The sequence below is a fragment of the Ailuropoda melanoleuca genome, chromosome 14, assembly GCF_002007445.2.
Source record: "Ailuropoda melanoleuca isolate Jingjing chromosome 14, ASM200744v2, whole genome shotgun sequence".
Taxonomy (NCBI): Eukaryota; Metazoa; Chordata; class Mammalia; order Carnivora; family Ursidae; genus Ailuropoda; species Ailuropoda melanoleuca.
The window spans coordinates 49552105-49578276 of NC_048231.1; the positions used below are offsets into that span (position 1 = coordinate 49552105).

Sequence of the window (26172 nt, forward strand, 5' to 3'; positions counted from 1 at the left end):
CGGCCGGGAAGGAAGGGCGGGCGGCGGCGGCCTGGGCTCGGCCGGCGGGGACGGGGCTCAGCGAGGCGTGGCCCTGGGCCGGCCGGGGCCGCTAGCTGGAGGGAGCGTTGCGCTTCGAGGGTGGGGGGACGGCGCGCCCGGCTCCGCGGGCGGCGAGGGATGCCCTGTCTGGCGCCCGAGCTCGGGCTCTGCCGCGTCACCCACCCTCTCATCACCCCCAGGGCGCCTGTGGGCTCGGGGGCCTCTCGGCGTCTGTTCGGGAGGAGAAAGTGGCAGGGCCGAAATGTGAAATAGGCATTTGGGGTGTGCTTGTTTCCTGTGGGGGCCCTCCGCGGACCCCCACCCTTATCTCCCCCCCAGGAAGGAAGAGGCTGGGCGAAGGAAGGTGTGTTTTCTTAGAGTTGCTCGCAAGTATCACTCGGCGGCCAGCTGCAGGGGAGCCTGGTCCCGGTTCTGTCGCCTGGGCTCTGACTGTGTGGAGACTGCAGACCTGTAATTTCCCTTTCGCTCCGAGCAGTTTTTAGATTGCCTCGACACCCCCTGTGATTTGGGGATTACGGGAAGGCTAGAAGGCGTGGCTTTAGCAGGAGTTACTAGGTTTAGAGAGTGTATTTCTTTAATGCAAATGTTCGCGAATCAACCAGACCTCCCTAAATATTACAGTTTTAGATTTTCTTTGGGAAAGGGAAGTTTTAAGTGAGTCGATCTTTTGTTCAAAAAGCAAAAAGGGAAAAAAAACCAAACAACTTTGACATTGTCTCCAGAATAGTGTCAGGAAGGAACTGATATTTAGATAGGAATTTGTTTATTTCGTGTGTGCTTTTCTAAGAATCAGAACATAATTTGGAAATTGTTCTGCTTTGAAATGATAACCATGGTAGAATTTGTGGTGTATTTAGGGGAGAGCCTGCCTGATGCTGAGATTTACTGTGGCTAATACCTAGGTAAGTAATTCAGAGATGGTTGCACTCTGAAATTGCTCTTTTAAATACTGTGTAGTTAATCCCTAGCATTGTCTAATGTGGCTTCCCTTGGCCAAATTAAGCTTAATTTTTAAATTTCTAGGTATTTTGAGTGAAGGGGGAATTTACTCTTCAAAAGGGTTCTCTAAAAAGAGTAATTATTTTTAAAGCAAATGAACCATATGCAAAATTAACTTTTGCTAACTCTGGGCTGTTGTTTTTTTTTTTTAAGTAAAAACTCTCTTACAGGGAACAGTACTAATGTAGTGAAGGACAGCTTTTACATTTCACCTAATGTTTTATGTTATGTCTGCTAGTAAGCTTAAAAGGTTATTCATGGCAGCTATTGATTGCTTGCAAAGTTAGGATTGGAAAGGTGGCTCTGATTGTTATCTCAAACAGGGGCTTCTCATTCCTGTAATTGGGTTCAAGACTTTATAAATAGAAGACACCTCATTCATCAGGTGTTTAGGAATGTGTGGAGGAAGAACTCCTGCCTATTCATTTATTTTCACTTAGGTGCCATGCACTTAAAGGATGAGCTGGAGTGTCAGTTTCCTCATTGACCCTAAAGGAGCGCAGTCTAGAGGGGAAAGCACACCTGTGAAGAACTAACTCAACAAGTGATTTATTCATGAGCCTTAAGACCTCTGTGTACTGAGGATATAGCTCTGCAAAGAATGGTCACAATCTATGCCCTCTAGTGGTTTACAAGCAGTTTTAATATAAGCATGATAATGAAGATATCAGAGGCAGTGTACCACAGTAAGTTAATGGACAACACTCTGAAGCCAGATTGTTTGGTGGCAGTTTTGATATTGTCACTTTGGACAGACTCCTGCAAGTCACTTAACCTCCATATGCTTAAGTTTTGTCATTTGAAGATAGGCATAGTAAGTATTGCCTATTTAGAGTTGCTTAGAGACATAAATGAATGCACATGAAGGCCTTAGAACAGTACTTGGTGAAAGGGCTATTGTGTGGTGGTGGTTATGAGTGAAGAGGAGGGGAAGCTTAAAAAAAGAGAGCAGGAACGTTACACTACAGAATTAATATAATTATAGATGCTGCTAATGCTTGCAGTTAACTTTTTTAAAAAAAGGTGCGTTGTTTGTACATAGCAGAAGGTCGTAAAAGTAAGTAAGCAAAATGATTAGGTGCTGTTAAGTTTGTTTTAGGTTAAAAGTGGTACTTTCCATACTTTATCACGAAACATACTTTGAATTTCAAAGTGAAAGCAAGCCAGTGACACCCGTTTGAATAGGTGTCTCAGCAGAGTGACTTCAGAGTCGGGAAAACCCTTTCTGTTTCTTGAATAATGGGAGGCCGTGCAAAATTACAGGTAGACTTTCATAGGGATTTTAAATTTCTATCGTCACTTTTCCAAAGATGCAGTTTTGATTTGCATTTCAGTTGCTAGATTTCTAAAATAGGTGAGATAGGGCTTATGGTAATCTTACAGTAAGGTTGGATGGGTTAGCCTTCTTACACAGATTATTCTTCGCAACACTCCTGTGAGATGTAGGCTGTAGGATTCGGATATTAGTACATAAATCAGTTGACACACAAGGGACTAAATTATTTTCTCAGGAAATGAAACTCCTTAACTACCAGCCAGAATTTGAAGGTAGGCCTCCTGATTCCAAATATTGTATCGGAAATACTGTCTTTTCTTAAATTGCTCAGTTTATAACATTGAGCAGCCCAGGCCTGTTGTATAGGCAATTTGTTGGAACCCATGCTTAAAATACCCTTGAGGATTAATCTAGCATGCTGCATGTGGTTTGTTTAACGGAGAGGTCATTCGGATGAAGCTTGGGTGTAATACAGCTTATTTAGTCTTTATGTTAACTTTTCTTTCAACTGTAACTAGCATTATGTCAAAGAGTTTTTGGCGCTAAATTACAGCATATGCCATACCGCAGAACTGTTCATATCTGAAGAAGTTTTGGAAATCTTTCACTATATTATTTTTCAGGTTTGAGGGCACTATTGGATTAGAATGAATTAAGGATGGATCCAGAACTAACTGGGTAATAACTGCCTGGACTGTACTTCTTTCAAAGAGTCTGTGGGCCCTCGGACTACTTTTGAAATCTAGTTTTTTTTTTTTTTTTTTAAAGATTTTANTTTTATTTATTTATTCGACAGAGATAGAGACAGCCAGCGAGAGAGGGAACACAAGCAGGGGGAGTGGGAGAGGAAGAAGCAGGCTCATAGCAGAGGAGCCTGATGTGGGGCTCGAACCCATAACGCCGGGATCACGCCCTGAGCCGAAGGCAGACGCTTAACCGCTGTGCCACCCAGGAGCCCCTGAAATCTAGTTTTGATAAGATTCTTTAAGCCCTTGCCACCTTAGGGAAGTAAGGAGTAAAAAATTGGGGCTGTGTGTAGTAGTGGCCAGGGAATCAATTAAAAAACTGTAGGAAGGTGCCCTTGAAAGTCATGATATTTAGAAGTGTTGTTAAATGGGGATTTGGAAGAGTGAGTCATGAGACTTGGTAGGATGTTTTGATTGTCACCAGCAAGACTGGACAGGAAAAACCTTTATTTAGAGATAATATAATTAATATTCTAGAAAAGCATGCTTAAAAATGGTTTTAGTGGTACCCACACGTGCATAGAATCAGTTAATGATGTGTTGGGTAACAATTCTCTACACAAATTTTTTTTTTTTTTTTTTTTTTTTTTTTAAGAAAGTAAAAGGGGGAAAACCCTTTGCAAATATGCATGTCAGCTGTCTGGGCTTGTAGCTGCATGACTTGGAAAAAAAAAAAAACAACATAGGTTTTTGTTTGCTCTTTCCGCCTATGAAAGACAAATAGCCCTTCCTAGGTAAAGTTCATTAGTTTGCCACATTTGTTTGATCACTGGTTTTTTATTTCTGCTCCTTTTGCCTCGGTTCCTCCTCTCATCAAAACAAAGAATGTATATTTTAAACTATTCACTCCTCTGTTTGCCTTATATTTTGGAATTCGGGATTTTTTTTTCCTCTCTTGATGGTTTGCCATCAGTTGCATGATAGGGTGGGCAGTCCCTAGACTAGAATTAGAGTGTTACTTTGCATTTAACTTGGATCTGAAAATAAACCTAATGTCATGTTTTGGGAGGAGGAGGAGGCGGCACACCTATGGAATTTGGGCTAAGGAGGTTAAAGGACCCTTAGTCCTTGTGAGTTCTGAAGAGGGCACTTTGCACCCATCTTCCAGCTGTCAGGTCACCTAAGGTTCCCCTTCTCCAGATCCATCCTTTGATCCTCCTAACTGTTCAGTCAGGTGTTCTTAGCTCTTTACCCCTCTAGACTTGGGAGCAGACTTGTTCTCTGCCCTACTTGGTGTCAGGTTGGTGTTTGAGCATTTACCATGCCGTAATTCTGGAACACATCTCAGTATAGTTTGTTCTTTTTTTTTTTTTTTTTTAAAGATTTTATTTATTTACTTTAGAGAGTGTGTGTACAAGTAGGTGGAGGGGGAGATGGAGAAACAGACTCCCAACTGAGCAGGGAGCCCCACTCAGGGGCTTGAATCCCAGAATCCAGGGATAATGACCTGGGCTGAAGGCAGACTCTTAACTGACCGAGCCACCCAGGCACCCAAATCCCAGTATAGTTCTGTGCAGAGGAAAGCGCACTTGGTTTGTAAACATTAGGTCTGCATTCAGATTCTGGCCTCTGTTGTTTATTCACTTATTATCTTGAGCAAAGTACTTCATTTTTCTCAGCTGTTCTCTGTCCTTAAAATGTTGATGGACTTTTGGAATGATTCCAGTTTTTGACTGTTACGTATAAAGCCCTGGTGAGCATTCAGGTACAAGTCTTTGTGTGGACACATTTGTTCTTTCTCTTGGGTATGTACCTAGGAGTGGAATGGCTATCTCCCTTTTTAAGGAACTGCCAAACTGTTTTCCGAAGTGGTTGTACCATTTTACACTGTCTCCAGCTGTGTGCGAGAGTTCCAGGTGCTCTGTACCCTTGCCGGCATTGGGTGTGGGCAATCTTCATTTTAGCCGTCGTGTTAAGTATGTATGGTGGGTTGGGTTTTGTGGGGGGTTTTTGTAGTTTGAATTTGCATTTCCTTAATAACTAATAATGCTCATATTTTCTTGTGCTCATTTGCCATCTGTATATCTTTGACGAAGCGCCTGTTCAAATCTTTTGCCCATTCTTTAATTGGGTACTTGTTTTCTTATTAAGTTTTGGGAGTTCTTTATATATTCCAGGCACAAGTTCTTTCTCAGGTATGTGATTTGCCAATATTATTTTCTAGTCTGTGACTTGTCTTATCTTTGTTTTAGCTGTCTTTTGAGCAGAAGTTTTGAATTTTGAGGTTCAGTTTATTTTCCCTGCGTTTACTAAGAGCTTTTTTGAAATTAGTGGATGTTGGATTTTGTCACATTCTTTTTCTATATCTATGGTTTTCTTTAGTTTTTCTAATATGAATTATATTGATTTTTTTTTTAAAGTGAATGCCATTAATTTTTTTTTAATGGGAAATTTCAAACTTACAGCAGATGAATCATCATATACCCACTACTTGGCTTCAACTTTCCTTTACCTCCCTCTAACATCTGGGCTTTTTTAGGGAGTAGAGAGGAGGCAGCCAGAGTACTTTAAAGACATCCCAGGTGTCATTTTATTTTAACTATAAATATTTCACAAGGCTTACACTTGAAGTGTGATGCTCTAATCTATGAGCAGAAGGGTATCTAAGGTATAGTAAATAATGAAAGTTTGAATGATTAAATTTGTGTGTGTGTGTGTTTGCTTTTTTAAAGATTTATTTATTTGAGAGAGAGCATGTTTGGGAGGCAGGGGCAGAGGGAAAGAGAGAATCCCGAGCAGGCTCCACACCCATAACAGAGCTGCACACGGGGCTCCATCTCAGGACCCTGGAGATCATGACCTGAGCCAAAATCAAGAGTCAGACCCTCCACCAACCAAGCCACCCAGTCAACCCTAAATGATTCTTTAGACATTTGCCTTGCTGGTTCTACTGCAATAAAGCACATTTGAATAATTACTAAATTCACTTTCATATCGATCACCAGATTAAGAGAAGCAACATCTTGTTTATTTTTATCATGCTAAGCACATTTCACCGTTTTGGGCCAGCCTTTGTGGTAGCAAAAGAACACTGGCGAACACAAGTTGAACTGTATATTTTAAATTGGTCTGCCATATCTAGAGGATCACATAAACTTTAAAACCGTGAGCTGTGCTGTACCTCTAGTGAGCCAGTGATCCCAGAATTGCTGAAATCAAGAGGTAGAGGGCAGGTTATATATTCGTCCTTTAAGCAGAAGAAAGTTTAGGCCCAAGGTCTCCCAGATAAGGGTGGCCAGTTGGCAGAGGCTAAAATACTATTCAGATCTTGTAGGTTTGGGTATTCGTTTCCTAGATATTATCTAACATAGTTCTTTAGTTGCAGAAGAGAGGTGGGAGAAATTTTTGGATTTTATTTTTTTAATTACCATTTATTGTTATACTGTGTGTCAGGCATTGTACTATAACCTTACTTAACAGTATTCCCCGTGAGGTCTGTGGTAACCACAGAATTACAAAAATGGTATCCAATAAGGCTTATCCAATGGTTAAATTATTTGCTCAGTCACCTGACTTGAAAGTGTTAGGTTAATGAACCTCTGTGACACAATCTTTCTTACTTTATTGCCTTTTACTACTGTATTCTTCCTGCCTTCCAATTTTATTTCCCTTACTTTATCACTTGCTTAGGTCATTAACCTCCTGAAGTTCCTGGAGGATATAAAGGTAGTAACATGCTGTAAGTATTTGATGGCTAAAATAATTTTTGTCCTAAGTTCCTGTCTGTCATGGAAATGTTAGGAGCAAAATACACACTTTTTCTTTGTGTTTTAAAGCACTCATGTACGGGAGAGCCAGTTGTTGCAGTAAAAGTGTGTAAGACCATTGATGGGATCTAATATGTATGATCACCTCAAGTGGTCATTCCAAAATCTGAATTTATATTTAAATTTACTATACTGCTTTAAATTTATAGTCACAGACTTGATATAAGTCATTTTTACATTTAAATCTGTTAGTTTTTGGCAGAAATAACCTGAAAACTTCAAATAAATTCCAGACTCCATTTATTAGAGTATTAGAGATTGGTGGTAACTTGGACCTGGATTAGCTCTAATTTTATATTTAGATTACCTATGGAAAAAAGGATTACTAACCAAAGTAATTGGGTTAATAAGACTGTAAGGGAACAAACAACACATCTATAATGTATAGGAGATCCACGCTTGCAAGGGCTTTGGTATGCTGCGAGCTCCTCTGGCAGATACTGTTTAGGAAGCATGATCTTGGTAACTAATTTGACAGCAGGTAAACACACTGATGCCTCTTTTGTTTATATGCATACCCTGGGGAAATGTTTTTATAATATTCATATAGAATGAACTATAGGAAATTATTCTTGCTTAACTTCAGTTAGGAGATTAAACATGCTGTAGGATGGTTTTATATGTCTCAGTAAAAATCATTTCTAAGGATTTCGTAAGCTTTTAGTATTTATATTTAAAGGAAAGCTATCTGATGAACATATTGTCACAAAGTACAAATTGAAACAGCATACCTGTTGCTTGAGGCTATAAGGACTAAGTTATACGGTCCTTCAAATTTGTTGTCTTTATTCATTTTTTCCCCAAGCAGTGACTTAATTGCATTTCTGCTACATTCCTAGACCAGGGATTGGAAAGTTTCAGTGAAGGACCAGACTCTAAATATTTTAGGTTTTTGAGGCCACGTGGTCTCTGCTGCAGCTACTCAGGTCTGCCGGGGTAGGATGGAAACAGCCACAGGCCGTACAGAAATGAATGAGCGTGGCTGTCTGCCAGTAAACTCTAAGTGCAAAAACAGACTGGGGGCCAGTTTTAACTGCTGGCCATGATTTGTTGCCCCTGCACTGTACTGTTAAGTCCGAGGTCTGTAACATTTTTACTCTACCTATAGCAGAGTACCCGTCACACAGTAGACCTTCAGCACATGCTTGCTAGGGTGAGTCTTGGTTTTTCTGGCCAGGCTAAATATGGTCATAAAACCTTACTTGTGTCAAATACTGAAGTAATTTATTTTCAAGGTAAATGTGAAAAATTGATTTAATTGAATTAATTGAAAATTTTTAGACCCACGCATAAGTTGCACAGGTTAACACCTGTGTTAATTCCCAAAACTCTTCTCTTGCCTTCAACTGTTAACATTTTGCCAGTTTGCTCTATTTTTTCTATTCATTTACACACACACACACAATGTAATAAATACATTGTTCTAAATCTTATTTGCATCTTTTGAGAATAAATTTAGAAATCAGGCCCTTTAGCCTGGATCTCCTAAGAGCAAGGCCATTCTCTCATAATCAGCAATCAGATTCAGAAAACGTAACATTGATATAATTCAAATATGTAAGAAGTAGTCCATTTTCAAATTTCACCAATTTTTTTTTCAAGATTTTACTTATTTATTTGACAGACAGCCAGCGAGAGAGGGAACAGAAGCACGGGGGGTGGGAGAGGAAGAAGCAGGCTCCCAGCGGAGGAGCCTGATGTGGGGCTCGATCCCAGAGCAGGGGATCACACTCTGAGCCCAAGGCAGATGCTTAACAGCTGCCCCACCCAGGCGCCCCATCACCAATTATTTGATAATGTTTTTTATGGCAACCATCTTGTCAGTCCAGGCTCCGGCACTGCATTTAGTTGTAATGCCTCTTTAAAAGCCTTTATCTTTCATTATATTGATACTTTTGGAGAATCAGTTTGGTTTTATATGTTTCCTCACGAGTTGATTCAAGTTGTGTTTTTTTTGTTTGTTTTTTTGTTTTTAAACAGGAATACTTTGTAAGCAATGCTGTGATTTTTCTCAGTGCTTCATCTCAAGAGGCACCTGATATCAGTTGTCCATTATTGGTGGTGGTAATTTTAACCACTTGGTTAAGGTGATGTGTGCAAGATTTCTCCACCTAAAGATTCTGTTCTTAACTTTTGTAATTAGTAAGGGGAATAGTTTGACACTGGGGAAATATCTCATTCCCAAACAAACTTTTATCCATTGGTGTTAGAATGTGTCCGTGATTCTTACTTGAAACAATTTACATTTACTGGCTCGCAGACTGCTTTACAGAACTTCCCCTTCTTCCCTTTTCATTTGTTGATTTATTTATTAGAATATCATCTTAAAACCCCATATCTTAAAGTAAATCTTATAAAAATGATTAAGTCTCCAAGGTACATCTCATTTTCATTTTCTAAAAAGAATATGAAGAATTGGGAAACAAAATTTGGCAAGTTTTATTGTGGCCCTAAGTAGTATCGAAAAAATTGGAGGAGCGAGGACACATTGTCTGCTTTTTTTTTTTTCCCCCCTCTGTTTTAGAGGTTATTATTAGAGACTGTATGGTGAACAGAAGGATGTTGTGTTGTGATCAAGCTTGGTGAAAGTCAGGTCCTACAAATTAACCATTCTCTTTGGTGTGGTACTTATCAGAGGCATTAATATGCTAATGAGCTTGGAGGTTAAAGTACCCTGGTCCCCTCAAGTATCCCTATGGGCTACCTTTCACTAACAAATGTTAATAAATGTGCATTATTCAGGAGAAGCATTAGACTCTTTTTTAGGTAATAAAAAGATTAACAGGATGGTCTCCGCCTTCAGGGAATTTATCTATGTCTGGGGCTGGGGGCAGGCAGAAAAAAATGAAGAAAAACAACTTAAACACTACTATTGCCAGCAGAATAAAAGCTAGGGGCACCCAGACTGGGGCACTTGAGGAAGAGATCTTAATTAGAAAGAAGAAGAGGGCGCCTGGGTAGCTCAATTGGTTAAGGGACTGCCGTCGGCTCTGGTCATGATCGTGGAGTCCCAGGAACCCTGGGGCCCCGCAGCGGGCTCCCTGCTCATCGGAGAGTCTGCTTCTCCCTCTGACCCTCTCCACTTTCACGGTCTCGCTTTCTCTCTCCCAAGTAAATCAAATCTTTTTAAAAAATGGAAACGCTTCCTGGATGGTGTTTGTAAATAGGTAAATTTAAACTGAGATGAGGGTAAAAGGGCGGAAATGGGGCAGATGTGACAAGCACATAAGACAGGAGAGTTGTAGGAATTGTGATGGGAAATGGGCCCCTGTATGGGCTGTGTGCAGGAGACGGAAAGAGGCTGTGTCAGATCATGGAGTCCCTTGAATTACAGCGTGAGAAAGTTGTCCCTTAATCCTGGTGTCTTGGAGTTTTGGGGTGGCGGAGGGAGGGAGGAAGGGCAGGGATTGTATTGAACAGAGTAGAGCTTTAGGAAGATGGAAGTGGTGGTGATATGTAAACTGGGATAGAATGGGGGGAGCCGAAGTCCTGTGAGGGCAGTGGTCTTCAAACTTAATTACTGTATATTTCCTAAAATAGTTTCAAAAACTCTATTTTGTGCATTTTTAAGTTTACAGTTATTTTTTAAAACACAACTTATAAATGTCACAAAGTTTTTAAAAATGGACTCTACATAGCGTAACACTTTGATACCCACTATCATCCATTTTCAAGAATTGGGAATTTTACCCTGTTCTTTTTTCTTTCTTTTTTTTTTAATTTTTTTTTTATTACATTATGTTAGTCACCATACAGTACATCCCTGGTTTCTGATGTAAAGTTCGATGATTTTAGTTGCGTATAACACCCAGTGCACCATGCAATACGTGCCCTCCTTACTACCCATCACCAGTCTATCCCATTTCCCCCACCTCCCTCCCCTCTGAAGCCCTCAGTTTGTTTCTCAGAGGCCATAGTCTCCCATGCTTCACTCCCCCTTCTGATGTTTTTTCTTGATCTCTTTCCATTTCCTACACAATTTTACTGACTAGGTATCTCAACGAAATGGATGGGGCTTTTTGAAAAGATTTTTTTTTAGCTTTGTTTTGTTTTTGGGTTTTTTTGAGAGAGTGCAGGGAGGGGAGGGACAGAGGGAGAGCAAGAGGGAGAAGCAGTCTCCCCTGATCAGTGGGGAGCCTGATGTGGGGCTCATCCCAGGACCCTGAGATCATGACCTGAGCTGAAGTCAGATGTTTTAACCGACTGGGCCATCCAGGTGCTCCTGGATGGGGCTTTTTAAAAAGTGATGTATGTATTCATGGATGAATATAGTTTATTGCCAGAATGAGACAATATTTAGCATCCATTTCTACTTTTTTAAGACCTGTGTGCACTGAGACATTTTGTTGACATAAGTAAGTTGATGGAGAGGGTTTTGTTAGCAATGCCAGTAATGTCCTTGAACTTCCTCCAACTTATATGCTAAAATTTTTAAAAACATGTTTTTAATGAGCTATTCAACCTTTCAAATTTTTTGAAAGCAAAGGTTTGAAAAGTATCAGATTTGTAAAAGTATTAAAATCTTTAGAGAGTCGATCTCTTAACACTTCCAGTAGTATCTCTTTGGGTATCTCTTTGGGTTCGTTTGTTTGACAGTGGAGGTTTTTCCAGCCTTGGGGCAGTGTAACATGGTGGCCTTGGAGCTAGGAGATGTATCTTTACTTGTCCCGTGGGAGGCTGGAGATTGTAAAAGGGAAAGCCTTAGGATCCAAACCCCTGATACATTTTTGCAATAAGAGTACTCCTGGAAGTTGGGGTCTAGAATATCCCTTCAAGTCATCCGTCTGATATATTCCCAGGAAAATCTTTGTGTCCCTCGTGGGGTTCAAGTGCCCCAGTTTGCTCTCAGCAAAAGACAACAGAACCTCTGAATTAGGGTGTTGGGAACTGAGATGTGAGAATCCAGAATACTTTATGAAAGTAGGATTTATAGTTCTTAGCAACTGATTAGATGATGGGAGCCAGAAAGGTATGTTAAAAAGGTAACTGAACACTTAATGTTTGAGAACTCAAGGTCACAGAGGAGAAAGTCCTGAGGAAGAGCTGGTTTTTATAATACAGTTTTGGACAGTTTAATTTTTAGAACAAATGTGACATTGAGGTGGAGAGTCTATGAAGTACCTGCAAATATGGATCTGGGGATTAGGGCAGGAGACTCTTGGAGGTTATTTACATTATAAGTGAGAGTTGAAGCCTTGCATTTTCAAGGGGGAGGGGAGGTTGTGTGTGTGTGTGTGTGTGTGTGTGTGTGTAAAATAGGACAAAAGTAGAGGGACTGTGTGTGTGTGTGTAAAATATGAGGACAAAAGTAGAGGGAAACTACCTACATAAAACAGTCAAAAAAATAAGAATAGTCCAGAAAGGTAGAAAAGTACTCAGGATGGTGTACTTCCAGAGAACCCAAGAAAAAAGAATTTAAGAGGAAGGTGTTGGGATAGCGGAAGTCAGCCTTGTCAAGTGCTGTAGAGAAGTAAGACAATAGGTCTAAGAAGGGCCCTCGAATTTTGGCAAATTATTGCTGATTCTTAAGACGAGAATCACAAGAGTGAAGAGAATAGGACAGATTGCTTGTCTTGAGGAGGGGGTGAAGGCTGCAAAGGGAACTACCTCTTTAAGCAGTTTGATGAAAAAGTCATTTTAGAGAATAGCAAGCTTAAGTTCTAGATTCAGTGTGTCAGGAAAAAACCCATGTACTCAGAATTGCCCTTAATTACTTTATATTGCTCGTAAAGCATACTATGCATGGCCTTATTTTCCCTCCACCATTGTAATGTTGTTGTTTCTGTAGTTGAGTCCTAAATAATGTGGTTGGTGTTTAAAGGCAATGTTGTTGGAAAAATATATCTTTAGACAGCAGTAGTGAGCTGCTACATTTTGAGATGCATGTCAGGACAGCTGAAGCACTTCTGGATCCTCTTGTGCTCTTAAGCATATCTGTGGTCCGGAGTAAATGGTGGGCGGGAGCACTACTCAGCCTTTTCTCCCCTGCTTTTGTTCTCCTGGCTGCTGGCACTGTTTCCCCCTCACTTGCTGCTGTAGCGTTCATCATTTATGATGGTAAGGTAGGAACCGGAGTTGATTTTTTGAGTGTAGTTCTGGGAACTTAGGGATTTGGAACATCTTCTGAGAGAATTTAAGATTTAAGAATAGTAGATTCAAAATTCTTAATGAAAGAGCATGAAATTAGCATAAATTTGTAGTATGTCTGAGCATTGTTAACAAGGCGTAGAAAAGAGGCTTACTTATGGTGTTGATGCAGGTGGAACCAGGATTGTCACCACTGAATTAGAATGTTGAACTCTTTAAGGGGACTAGGGCTTCTCTGTATTCCTTTCTTCCTCTTCTGCTCCAGCAACTAAGGGGGTCAGATAATCGGGAGAGGAGTAATGTGATACCTGGGGTTCTCTTAGAATGCTGTGTAAAGGCAAAAAGTCTTTGACTTGGAAAAGACATCATGAGCTTTGCTTATTGCTTAACTTAAAAAAAAAATGACAGTTTTAATTAATAATCGAGAATTTTAATAAAGTCTTAGCATAGCACAGTTGAATAAGCAGATATGCTGCCCGGAATTGTCTGTTGCCCAAAAGAGGTAGCTACTATTGAATTTGACTAAGTTGTTGCTTAGCATTCCTATGCCATTCCTAATTACGGGGTGTCAGGGCGAATTCTCTAGCTGTAATAATGTAAAAATGTAATAGTGTTACTTTTTAAAAATTAGAAAGCTATGTTGATTTTGGTTGGCCACAGTCCCCTACTCTTCCTGCCTCGCTTCTATGGGAACCCTGTGTCCCACCTGCACTACAGTCCGTGGGTAGTTTGCCAGACATGCCGTGGTTTGCTGTTACTCCCTTAGCGTCCTTAGATCTCTCTGCTGGGAATGCCCTCTTCCTGCCTCTGTCCTGCTTGGCAACTCCAGTGTGTCTTCCAAGAACTGCCTGACTTTTCGAAGTCTTCTTGTACTCACCAGGGCAGATTTAGACTTACCATAACTAACAACATGTAATAGTTAACAATATATTTTGTATGTATGTATTCTTACACGGTGTATTCTTTCTTCGTGTATATGTCTATGTACACATAGCTGCACATATATACTTACATGCATACACTTTTTGTCTAGTGTTTATATCTGTGTTCCTTGTTGAATGCTTAGCACTCCCCGTATATGTGCTGCCCTACTTAGTGGTTGAAATGAATGAAAACATTTAAAAACACATGGAAACCACATTGAGATTCTCTATCTAGAAACAGACCTAAATGCAGAGAGGAGGGAACATTTACTTATTTGCCTGATACTATGTTAGAGACTTTATAGACATCTTAGAATGTGTGTCTTAAAAGTCTTGCCCTTTATTGAAGTCTTGCAGTATTTTATAGATGAAGAAGCAGGCCGAAATTAATTAAATATTTGTGTAAGTTCACATAGTTCATGAGTAGCAAAACATGAGATTGGAACCCAGGTCTGTCTCACTTTGAAGAGCCTCTGCCCTTTTCACTCCACTTTTTGCAGTCACTATGTAGGGGTTAAACTAATCATCTTCAAACTCCCACATGGGTCCAACTTTTAAACTTTTACATTTTCCTTAAATTTAAAACAGCTAAAAGTTAGGTCATTGCTTTCTGCTACTTTGGATTTCTGTTGCTGCTGGTGCAAGGAGCTGAGAGTGGGTAGAGGGTAAACATCCTGAACTGTAAGGGTATTTTCTCTCTTCCACCGTATGACCTCTTAGCTTTCTACAAAGGGAAGTATTCTGTTTTATAAGTTAACAAAGAGAAATGTCATTTTTCTATTGTTACTTTCTCAACATTTTTTTCTTGATCTCTTTATTTGTATTGTAACATGTTTGGTTCTTATACTTTGGAACTAGAAGGATCTGTTGAGTCTAATTTATGTTTTGGGCCTTTGCCATATGATGCCTTAAATATAAGGCTTCAGTTTGTGCTCTAGGGTTCTGTCCCTATTAAGAATTCTCTTCTATTAGGATTCTGGTCTGGGGCACCTGGGTGGCTCAGTCGTTAGGCTGAGCCTTTGGCTCAGGGCGTGATCCCGGAGTCCTGGGATCAAGCCCCGCATTGGGCTCCCTGCTCCACTGGGAGCCTGCTTCTTCCTCTCGCACTCCCTCTGCCTGTGTTTCCTCTCGCTGTCTGTTTCTCTCTCTCTGTCAAATAAATAAATAAAAATCTTAAAAAAAAAAAAAGGATTCTGGTCTATTAGAATCCACTAAAACCCACAACTTTTCATTAAAAGATTAAAGAGTACACTTATAATGATGAGCACTGAATACTGTATAGAATTGTTGAGTCACTATATTGTACACCTGCAACTAATATAACACTGTATGTTAACTATGCTGGAATTCAGGTAAAAAACTTAAGTAAAAAATTTTTTAAAAAGATGTCATATAGCTTTTTCACAGAAGCTTTTATTTGATAATTAAGTATGCAGTTTTGAAAAATGAAGATTGCCTGCTTAAGTATCTATTGGAATTCCATCTCTTATGTAGAGCTTGCAAGTCCTCTTTCTTTTTCCACTCCATGCTGGTTGCCTTTCAGCAAAGACAGTAAATTTATCGGGGAAGAGGAAGTAATGGGAATTTGGGGAGGTCAGATAATTTGAAAAAGCATTTTGGAGTGATCATTGTTTTTTTGTTTTGTTTTTCTTTTCTAAGATTTTATTTATTTATTTGAGACAGAGAGAGAGAGAGAACATGAGAGGATGGAAGGTCAGAGGGAGAAGCAGACTCCCCACTAAGCAGGGAGCCCAATCCGGGACTCAATCTGGGGACTCCAGGATCGTGACCTGAGCGGAAGGCAGCCACCCAACCAACTGAGCCACCCAGGCCCCCTAGAGTGAACATTGTTTTTATATGCTTTTTGGTCAATTTGAAATTTCCAATAACATATTCATCAGTGGAGGAACCTAGGTTTTTAAGGCTGTGACACCCTAAAGGGCTCTTGCTGCCACAGTGTCCAAGAACCTGTAAACTGAAGTTAGTTGTCCAGAAAGAAAGTGCTCAGGTGGGTATGGAGGCATGAAATGTCTCTCTTCATCTGCAGTAATAGTCCTTGTCTTTGTCTATTTTGTCTAATAATATCACCACTTTGGCTTTCTTAGACTTACTGCTTCGTGTTTTATCTTTTGTAAAAAAAAAATTCTTTTCAACCTATTGGTTGAAAATTTGGCTTTAAAACTGTCTCTAGTGAATAGGCTATAGTTGAGTAATACTTTTTTATTGGTTAGGGATCTCTGCTTTTATATGTTTAGTCTGCTTATATATAATGTAATTATTGATCTGGTTGGATTTAGGTCTGGTTTTTTTCTGATCGTCTCTCTTTTTCCCTCTGTTGCTTTTTTCCTGACTTTCTCTTGGGTTAACGATATTTTTTAGTATTCCATTTTAATTCCCCTATTGGCTTTCTAGCTATTCTTTCTTGCATGTTTCTGAGAGTACTCATAAGGGGTATAATTTGTATCTTTAATTTATCATAATCTTTTAGTGTTCTACTTTGCATAAACTATAGAACCCTTGTTAACAGTACAGCTGCACTTACTACCTCTGTGTTGTTTTATTGGAGGATATTATTTACTGTACCATCACCCAGTATATGCTATAGGATTTTTTCGTTAGTGGTAATAGTCTTTTTATTGATTATTTTCGTGTTTCTCTTTTTTGTAACCTGTGGCAGACATTTGCAGGATGACTGAGTAAGACCTGAGTGTGTAGTCTGTAACTATGGTAACCAAATCCTTGTGGCCTCCATTAAGACGAGATTCAGAGCCTTATTAGTCCAATCAAGAATCAATGAAGAAATTTTGAATTCAGAAAGGAGGGTTCAGGCCAGAATGATTCCACAGATACTGGCAGGAGGCAGCCGTTCTGGGAAATAGAAGTGAGGCTTTGTCACCAGTGCCCTTGCCAGAGTGGAACACCTCCTTTTGTAGAGAAGTAATTGTTAACCGTAATGGATAGAGTGGTGTCCGAAGCAAAATAGGATTTTGTTGCCCTCTAACAGTATGTTTCTTAAATATGGTTGTTCAGCAATCTGCATTTGAATTAGTAGGGGTATTTATTAAAAATGAGCTCTCCTGGGCTCACTCCAAACCTACATAATCAGTATTCGAATATGCGACCTGGCAGCCTGCCTTTAGAGCTAAGTGCTCCAAGCTTGCCTTATACACTGCAACGTGGGACAGTCCTGGCTTTCTAAGGACCAGAATCATGTATTTAATGGTTATCTTTAAGATTAACAAGTATGAGACTGATGAAACAGTTTGGTCATAGTCATAGAGTTCTAGAGCCTGCATAAAGGTGCCTTCGAGGTCATGCTAGCTCAACAGTCCTGTGCTAGAAAGAGAAAACAAGAGGCCAAATGAGAGCATCTGAGTGGTTTTTACAACCTTCTGATTCAAAATAAATAAGATACTTTGCTGTGAATTGTAGATCAGCATAAATTGTATAAAATTTGTCTGCACTGTGTAAGTAATTATTTTAATGTTAGGTGTTATTTTTAATCCAGTTTGAAAATCTCTGCCTTTTAATTGGGGTATTGAGACTATTTGCGCTCAGCATGGCTATTGACATGGTTGGGTTTAAATCTCACATCTTGCTGTTTCTCTTCTGTTTGTCCTATCTCTTCTTTTATCCTCTTTTTCTGCCTTTTGGATTGAGTATTTCTTTTTATGATTCCATTTTATGGCCTTTATTGGCTTACTAGCTATGTATCTTTGGTGGGGTGGTTGTTGTTATTGGGTTTTGTTTTTTTGTTTTTTGTTTTTTTGATTATTAATGGCTACTGTGGAGTTTGTAATTAGTATATATCTTTTAACAGTCTGCCTTCAAATAATATGTATCTCTTCACATACACTGTAAGAACTTTAGAACAGTGTACTTTGCCCTTTCCCTGCTTTTTGCTATTATAGTCATTATTTTAACTTCTATATATGTTAGAAACCCAAAGTACATTTTTTTAAAGTTTTTATTTAAATTCCAGTTAGCATACAGTGTAATTAGTTTCAGATGTACAATATAGTGATTCAGCACTTCATTACAACAAGTGCCCCCCTTAATCCCCATCACCTATTTCACCCATTGCCCCACCCATCTCCCCTCTGGTGACCATCAGTTTGTTCATTCTAGTTAAGAGTCCCCACAATACATTTTTTATCTTTTTTTTTTTTTGCAGTACATAGTTTTACTTGATCTTTCAAAGAGATTTTTGAATAAGAAAAGTCTTTTTTGTATTTACCCACATATTTACTATTCCTCGTGCTCTTTATTCCTTTGTATAGATCTAGATTTCGAATTGGTATAATTTTCTTTTTGCTTGAAGGACTTCAGTATTTCTTGTAGTGTAGGTTTGCTGGTGATGATGTCTGTCAGCTTTTGTGTGTCTGAAATCTTTGTATTTGAAAGATAAAAATTTCAGAGATACTTTAAAGGTGTTTATTTACTGGGTATAGAGTTGTAGGTTGACATTGTTTTTTGGGTCTTTTTCTTTTAGTACTTTAAGGAATGCTCTACTATCTCCTGGCTTATATTGTTTCTGATGAGACATCTGCTGTAATTCTTATATTTGTTCTTTTGCTTATAATGTGAGTTATTCTGACTGCATTGCAGAATTTACTTTACCAGTGTTTGACATTTTATTTATTTACAAGTTGTGTTCTCATTGAACATTTAAGTTCTCAGTGATCACCCCACGCTGAGTTTCTGTAGCCTCTGACCCCTGTGTTTCTAGAGACATCTAGACATATCTATAGAAAAAGGAGGGGAGCATTCTTCAGTCATTCATGGCTTCTGAGTTGATGGAAGAGTCTCTTGTGAACCTTTATCCCACTCCAGAAATATTAAAAAGGCCATTTTACTTAGCTGCTTCAGACAGGCAAGGGGTACTTTTTACTTTCAAAGTGTTATAAGGAGTATTTCTGATGTCTCTGATAGTTGGTGTGGATGACTACAGCTCAGAGTCTGATGTGATTATTATACCTTCAGCCCTGGACTTTGTCTCACAAGATGAAATGTTGACGCCACTGGGGAGATTGGACAAGTATGCTGCAAGTGAGAACGTATTTAACAGGTATGTGCATATTCTTTTCCTTGTGGAAGTGGAAAGATTATTACATTCCTTTCCGTAGGGAAAATACAGTTTTCCTGTTTAAAGTAATATTAATGTGTAGTCTTAGTCAACATGTTTTGTTAATGATCACAGCCAAGGCCTCATTTATAATTGTTTACTCTTTGGTCCTCGTAAGCATCTGGCACTCTTTCTTTGCTTTTTGGCAAAAAACAACAACAACAACAAAAACCACCATTACTTTTTTGCTGTTAGGCATAATTTTGATATTTGTGTAAAGTGATTACTGAGGGGAGTATATTATTCTTTCAACAGATGATGTTGTATACCTACTGTGTGCCAGGTGATGTTCAAGGGGATTGGGACACTCTTCCTAATGCATTGTTTCTCCAGCTGTGGTCCCCAGAATACCTGTATCAGTTTTCTGGGAAATCTGAAGGTCTTAAATTTTTTGAGTATAGATGTATAGAACTCATTTAGTAAAAATGTGTGAAGGTAATATTTTATATAATGAAGAATGTGTGTATTTTCCTATTACTGGGTAGTTGAAGATAACTGAAATTTTATAAATTTTCAGTGACCTTAGAAATTTGTCACTTCAGTTAAAGATGAAAAATATTTTGGTAAATATTCGGTCTCATCTTGTTACAATAAAATCCATATTGGCATTTGTCACTTAGGAAATTAGTGACTTTATGTTATAAAATGTAGTAAGAAAAACAGTCTTTAAAACCATGTAGATTCTACCTTTTGGAATTCTAAATATTACTTATTAACACCACTAAACACTCTATCATTTTCTTTTTCTGTCAGACAAATGGTGGCCCGGAGTTTGCTGGACACATTGAGGGAAGTCTGCGATGATGAAAGAGATTGCATTGCTGTTTTGGAAAGAATTAGCAGATTAGCTGACGATTCAGGTATATGTTTATGCAGAGAAAGGTTTCTTTTACCAAATTTGAGGTTTTAAAAACTAATGAAAACTTAGTGTGATATGAGACTTCTTAAAAGATTTCCTGTGTAAATTACCAAAGACATCAGTAGGAAGAAAATACAAACTTTCTAAGACTCACATTTTGTAGTTGGTCTGTTTAGTTTAATTTTGGAAATTTCTCACCAGAAAAATCTAAAAATTGTTTTTGCATCATGTATGTTAATATTTTAGGATTATCAAAAACTTAAAAATAATTTTGAATAAATTTTAAAAGGGATGAAGTGGGCTGTAAGTTATTTTAGGCAAATATAAAATGCTTCCTTATCCTGTGCTTTCTCACTTGTGAAAAATGTGAATCAGTCATAAAACTAGAGCATTTTGTCTCCAAAGTGAAGATAGGAGGGTCTGCTTAAGAAAGAGGTAAACCTGACTTCAGGCTTGGAATATGGTTATATTAAGTTTTTTCAAAATATTTTTTCTTAAGGCAAAATATGTATAACATAAAACTTACCATTTTAACCTAATCTTAAGTCATATGCATATTTTTATTTTCTATTTTAGAAACAATTCAAAAGTATTTTTTTTCTTAAACCCATTATCTCTTTATTAAAATGTGTTATTTTTCACTTTTTAACAAACTTTCTAGCATGTTAGCAGTCTCATTTTTTAATTTTTAGATGGGCTCATCGTTGGTGAGCAGTTTGTTTTATGGGAGTATGTTTTACTATTTACATAAGCCTTAAGTGTTTTTTATTTTCCTATAGGGTAGAAAAAAATCTGGTAAGCTTACAAATAACCTAATGATGATATCTAATGATACCGTATGTACTTGCTCATGTCTGTATGCTTGTTCCAGAATGGTTTTAGGAGAATCTCATCAATTACAATTTTCACTTATCTTTTTTTTTTTTTTTTNTCTTTTTTTTTTTTTTTTTTTTTTTTTTTCCATTGTGGTTATTCCTTTCTTAGTAGAATAGATATTCTTTAGGGAGGAATTTGTTTATTTTCTTTTACCTGTTTGCCGCCTATAGTGCTTGTTTTTATAAATATATGTATGTATATATAGTTGGCCCTCAAACAGCGTTTGAACTGTGCAGGTCCATTGATACAGGTTTTTTTTTCAATGAGTACAGTGCTATAAATGTATTTGCCTTACGTTTTCTTTTTTTTTTTTTTTTTTTTTAAAGATTTTATTTATTTATTTGACAGAGATAGAGACAGCCAGTGAGAGAGGGAACACAAGCAGGGGGAGTGGGAGAGGAAGCAGGCTCTTAGCAGAGGAGCCTGATGTGGGACTCGATCCCAGAACACTGAGGATCACACCCTGAGCCGAAGGCAGATGCTTAACCGCTGCGCCACCCAGGCGCCCCTTGCCTTACGTTTTCTTAATAACATTTTCTTTTCCCTAGCTTACTTTATTCTAAGAATACAGTATACAGTACATACAAAAAATATGTGTTAACTGTTTGTTATTGGTAAGGCTTCCAGTCAACAGTAGGCTAATAGTAGTCAGGTTTTGGGGGTGTCAAAAGTTATATGTGGATTTTCTGCACAGGGAGGGGTCAGTGCCCCAGCCCCCTAGTTGTTCAAGGGTCAACTGTAGATTTTTTAAAAATACTCTCTCAAGTTGTTGAGTTCATGATAACTATCTCTGTTGACATTTACATTTTTTGTTCATTTGGTAAACATAATACAGTGCGCAGTCCTATGCCAGATTCTAGAATAAATGCTAGAGCAGTTACTAAGGTGAATAAGAATTCCTGTTATCAAATTAACAGTTTAATGAATGCAACTAACTTACAAACAGTACATTATAACGGAGAGGATTGGTGCTGGCTTCAGAAAGTTAGTGACATTGAGTTGAATTTAGTAGAATGATGAGGTACAGAGAAGGGAAGAAGCATACTCAGGAGAAGAAAAGACTGGTTTAGAGGTGTAAGGAGTTCAAATAGTGGCCCATTTGGTCACTAGTTTACTGAGTCTACAGCTTAAAATAATGAGGCTGTTCAATAAGGCAGTCGAGGTCTAGATTGTAGGGGCTTAGACTGTGCCATGCTGGAGTGCGTTTTTGTGGTATAGAACAGTAATGTACCAGTATGGACTGACTTGGTGACATAGATGGGCAACAGAAACACTTGTTGGGGAACTCTGTTACTTTAATATTGAATGAAACTACACTACAAAAAGTACATGGCCTATAAATTTTCTGCTCCATGAAGTAAATCAAAATGAAGGCCCATGTAATTAGTACTCAAATTAAGAGATAGAACTAGCACCCCAGAAACCATTTCAGGGCACCTCCTCATTTCTGTCCTGTTCTTCTTCCCCAAGGTGTAATCCATGTTTTGACTGCTAAGTGTATAGATTAGTTTGCCCCTCTGAACTTTATATAGAATCATACTGAATATGTTCTTTTCTTCTGAAGCTTACAATGTTGTTGGTATGTAACTCTATTTATAGATTTTTTTTAATTGAACCAGAAAAGAGTTGGATGAAAGATATACTGATGAGGAAAAAGAACTTAGTAAATTATTAGTAAACCTAAATAAGCATTTGCTATATAAAATCCTAAAAATATGAATAACAACTTTAGGGGAATAAAAAAATCAAGATAAAAGTTGATATGGATAAGGCAGATGAAAGATTGAAAAGTTCTAAGCTCCTTGTTTGCTTGGGAAAGTGGAATGTATGCATTAATTTTACAGCCGTATATTTTTCAATAGTCATGATCAGCCCAGCCCACCAAGTTAGAGACCCTAGGCTCAACTCCCTTTTCTTCCTTCATACCCTTCAACCATCATAGTAGCTTTGAAATCCCTCCCCAGCACTTCAGTTCCTCCCAAAATGTGTTCATTTCTTGACTCTGTTTTGTTCCATTGGTCTGTTTGCCTAAGCAGGGCTTTGAAGAAAGAAAAGTTACTGATTTTATTCTCTCTCTTTTTTTTTTTGAGATTTTATTTATTTATTTGAGAGAGAGAGAATGAGCAGTGGGGAAGGGCAAAGGGAGAGGGAGAAGCAGACTTTCTGGCTGAGCAGGGAGCCCAACTTGGGGCTCAACCCCAGGACCCTGAGATCATGACCTGAGCCGAAGGCAGACACACAACCAACCAAGCCACCCAGGAGCCCCTACTGATTCATTCTTTTTTTTTTTTTTTTTTTAANATGCCGGGATCACGCCCTGAGCCGAAGGCAGATGCTTAACCGCTGTGCCACTCAGGCGCCCCCCTACTGATTCATTCTTAACCAGAACTGTAACTTGTATCCTTTTTTTTTGCTTCAAAAATATATATAATATGTATTAGGTCAGTGTTAGCAAATTCAGGGTCAATGAAGAAAAGGAGAGGCCTCTGTTTTGTTTTGTTTTTAATTAAGTATTTTTCAAAACAGAAGTACCATTTTTTTCAATTACTGTCTAACTTCAAATGGCAGAGCCATGTAATACAAATTCAAAATATTGGTTTGTTGATAAGATTCTTAGCTTTGTAAGATGCTAATATATTTTCTGCTGATTGTTTCATTAATTTCTGTTTGTTGAAATCTAAAGTTCTGGACCCATGCATGCATATTTACCTTAAAGTAACTGTAGTGATATAATCATTAATAGGTACCAAAATTCTAATTAGGTCTGATGTGATGAATTGTTTTGATAATCCATCGTGTTATATGTGTCTTAGTCACTTGCATTTCTTCTGAGAATTGCCTGTCTGTATCCTTATTTTCTTTCTTGTGTTCATTTGAACAATGGGTTCTTTGTATATTTAGTTATTAATACTGCGTTATTTTCTCCCAGGCTGGTTTGCCTTTTAACTGAGTGTGGTACCGGTTGTCCATAACGGAGGCTTTATAAAGCGGAATTAGTTGTTCTCTAAGTTGGTTTTGGGGTTTTGTTTGCCTTGGAAGGGCTTCTCACCTCAAGATTAAACATTTTTTTAATGTTGTCTTTTAGTGCTTTTGATCTTTAAAAAAAAAGTTTGGAACTTTAATTCACTTAGAATTCATGTATGATGTGCAGGATGAACAATCATTTTTTTCCTCACATAACTGATTCTCCTGCCATTACTCGTAGGCAGTTCATCCTTTTGAAACCCAGAGATTTGAAATGCTGTATTTGTCATACTTAAATTTGCTGTACATACTTGAGTCTTTTCAGATTTTTTTGTTTCTTTAACTTGATTGGCCTACTTTAATGGTCACTTACCATTTTAGTCTTAATTTTTATTGTAAATTCTCCATTCATTGATTAAATTTAGATTAGGAACTGGTCCTTATGACTTGTCCTGGGAGGCTCTTAAATAATTCGTAAATAATACATATTTTGTTGATTGTTAAATACTTGGATATTTAACTAGCATATGTGACATAATGTAGGTGGTGGATAAATTTGGTCATAATGGGAAATGATTGCATACTTGGTGCACAGTAGGAAGATAGAAGCCTGGGATGGGAGGAGGGTCTTCCTTTTACTCGTGGAGTTAACCTGCATATGATTGTGAAATGGATCCTAGAGTTAGAGAACGTTGTGTAAGTCCTTTTTATGTCAAGGATGGGAGTCCAAATCTTTCCTAAATAGTCTTAAGCCTAGGCAAGGATTTTGTTACTGTGGGAGAATGTGTTTGCTCACATTTCTGTTGTTTCAATAGAACCAACCGTGAGAGCTGAGCTGATGGAACAGGTGCCTCATATTGCATTGTTTTGCCAAGAAAACCGGCCTTCAATCCCATATGCTTTTTCCAAATACTTACTGCCTATCGTGGTTAGATATCTCGCAGATCAGAATAATCAGGTAAGAGTGCCATTTACATGTTCTTCCTGGAAATGTTTGTAGTATGATATATGTAGAATGGCCTCCCCAAGCTGGTCTCATTTGAGTCTTTTCCTTTTCAGCTTCATTACTCTGTTTTTCAAAATGACTGTGTGTCTTAGACAAGATATATTGAGAGTCTGGCAAATCTAGGAAGTCTCCTTAATGCTGTTATAAGACAATGCCCAGTAGCTGCGTTCTCACATGTACCCTCTTGGGTGTCCCTCAGAAAGTTTGCTAATTTGGGAGTCACCTTTCACAAGGATGGCTTTTCTCTTGCCTGTGAGAGCATGCGAATGGGGGGAGGGGCAGAGGGAGAGGAAGAGAAGCAGACTCCCTGCTGAGTGGGGTACCCAGTGCAGGGCTCAATCCCAGGCCCTGAGATCATGACCTGAGCCAGAATCAAGAGTCAGGCGCCCAACCAACTGAGCCCCCTAGGTGCCCCCCCAAGGATGGCTTTTCGGTGCCACTTCATTTGTCGTATCACGATCTACCAAGTGCTGTCGGCAATAGCTGGAAAAAATAGCAACAAGTTTTTACTTGCAGGGTTTTGCCAGTTATGAATCCCTTTAAGTTGAGGTGAAAAGTTTTCAGTTTTATGAAAATCAAGTAATAGAGTTTTGTTACATCATGTATGTACTTTGTTTATGCTGCTGGTTTTTCCCAGGTAAGAAAAACAAGTCAGGCAGCTCTGCTGGCCCTGCTGGAGCAGGAGTTAATTGAGCGATTCGATGTGGAGACCAAAGTGTGCCCCGTCCTCATAGAGCTGACTGCCCCAGATAGCAACGATGATGTGAAAACCGAAGCTGTGGCTGTAAGTAGAAGGTGCTATTTCTGTTTCGGCAAAAATTAGTCACTGTATTGACAAATAGGAGGTGCTCAAATATTATATTATGTGCTATGGCATTTATATGTATTAGGTATCAAAGTAGCCACAAATCATTAGAAAGGGCTAGAAACGGACATAGGCATACAAAAAAGGTCTATTTTGTGGGCCCCATATTATGCTTTGCACTTGTGAATTAGATGCCTCTATCACTGGGCTCTGAGAAAGCAAGATGTGTAGCAAGAGAATAAGTAACTGTAAATCCCTGATTATGGAAAAAGAAGATGGAAGAAGTAATCCATGCAGTTAAAAAACACAAAAACCCTGTACTGGGTGAAGAAACGTTTGTGAAACTCTAATTGCTGTTGAACACTTTTCTCGGCACTATGTAAGCACAGGGGAAAAAAATAGCTCCTGCCCTTGAAGTGTGGTCTTTGGGGGAAGGAGAATTAGGCAAGTAATTTTATAATGATATATGATATGCAATAGAAATTGTGATGAGAAGAAAACCACACAGATTAAATCATGTACATAACAAAGTCAGTTATAATAAATCCATCTAAAAATTCAAATCTATTTGGATAGTGAGAGTTTACTATTTAAACCTAAAATAGGGGCGCCTGGCTGGCTCAGTTGGTAGAACATGTGACTCTTGATTTCAGGGTTGTGGGTTCGAGCCCAAAGTTGAGTGTAGAGATTACTTAAA

General features: G+C 38.5%; 1 protein-coding gene across 1 annotated transcript in view; it reads left to right on the forward strand.

The window, feature by feature from the left end:
- The window catches only part of LOC100478737 (serine/threonine-protein phosphatase 4 regulatory subunit 1), a 52847-nt gene that overhangs the window by 456 nt on the left and 26219 nt on the right, over positions 1-26172 (forward strand). Inside the window, exons 2-5 of the mRNA XM_034643262.1 lie at positions 18773-18908; positions 19719-19825; positions 24480-24622; positions 25308-25454. Of these exons, the coding sequence (XP_034499153.1) occupies positions 18850-18908; positions 19719-19825; positions 24480-24622; positions 25308-25454 (456 nt within the window). The 5' untranslated portion in view covers positions 18773-18849. The remainder of the gene's footprint in view (positions 1-18772; positions 18909-19718; positions 19826-24479; positions 24623-25307; positions 25455-26172) is intronic.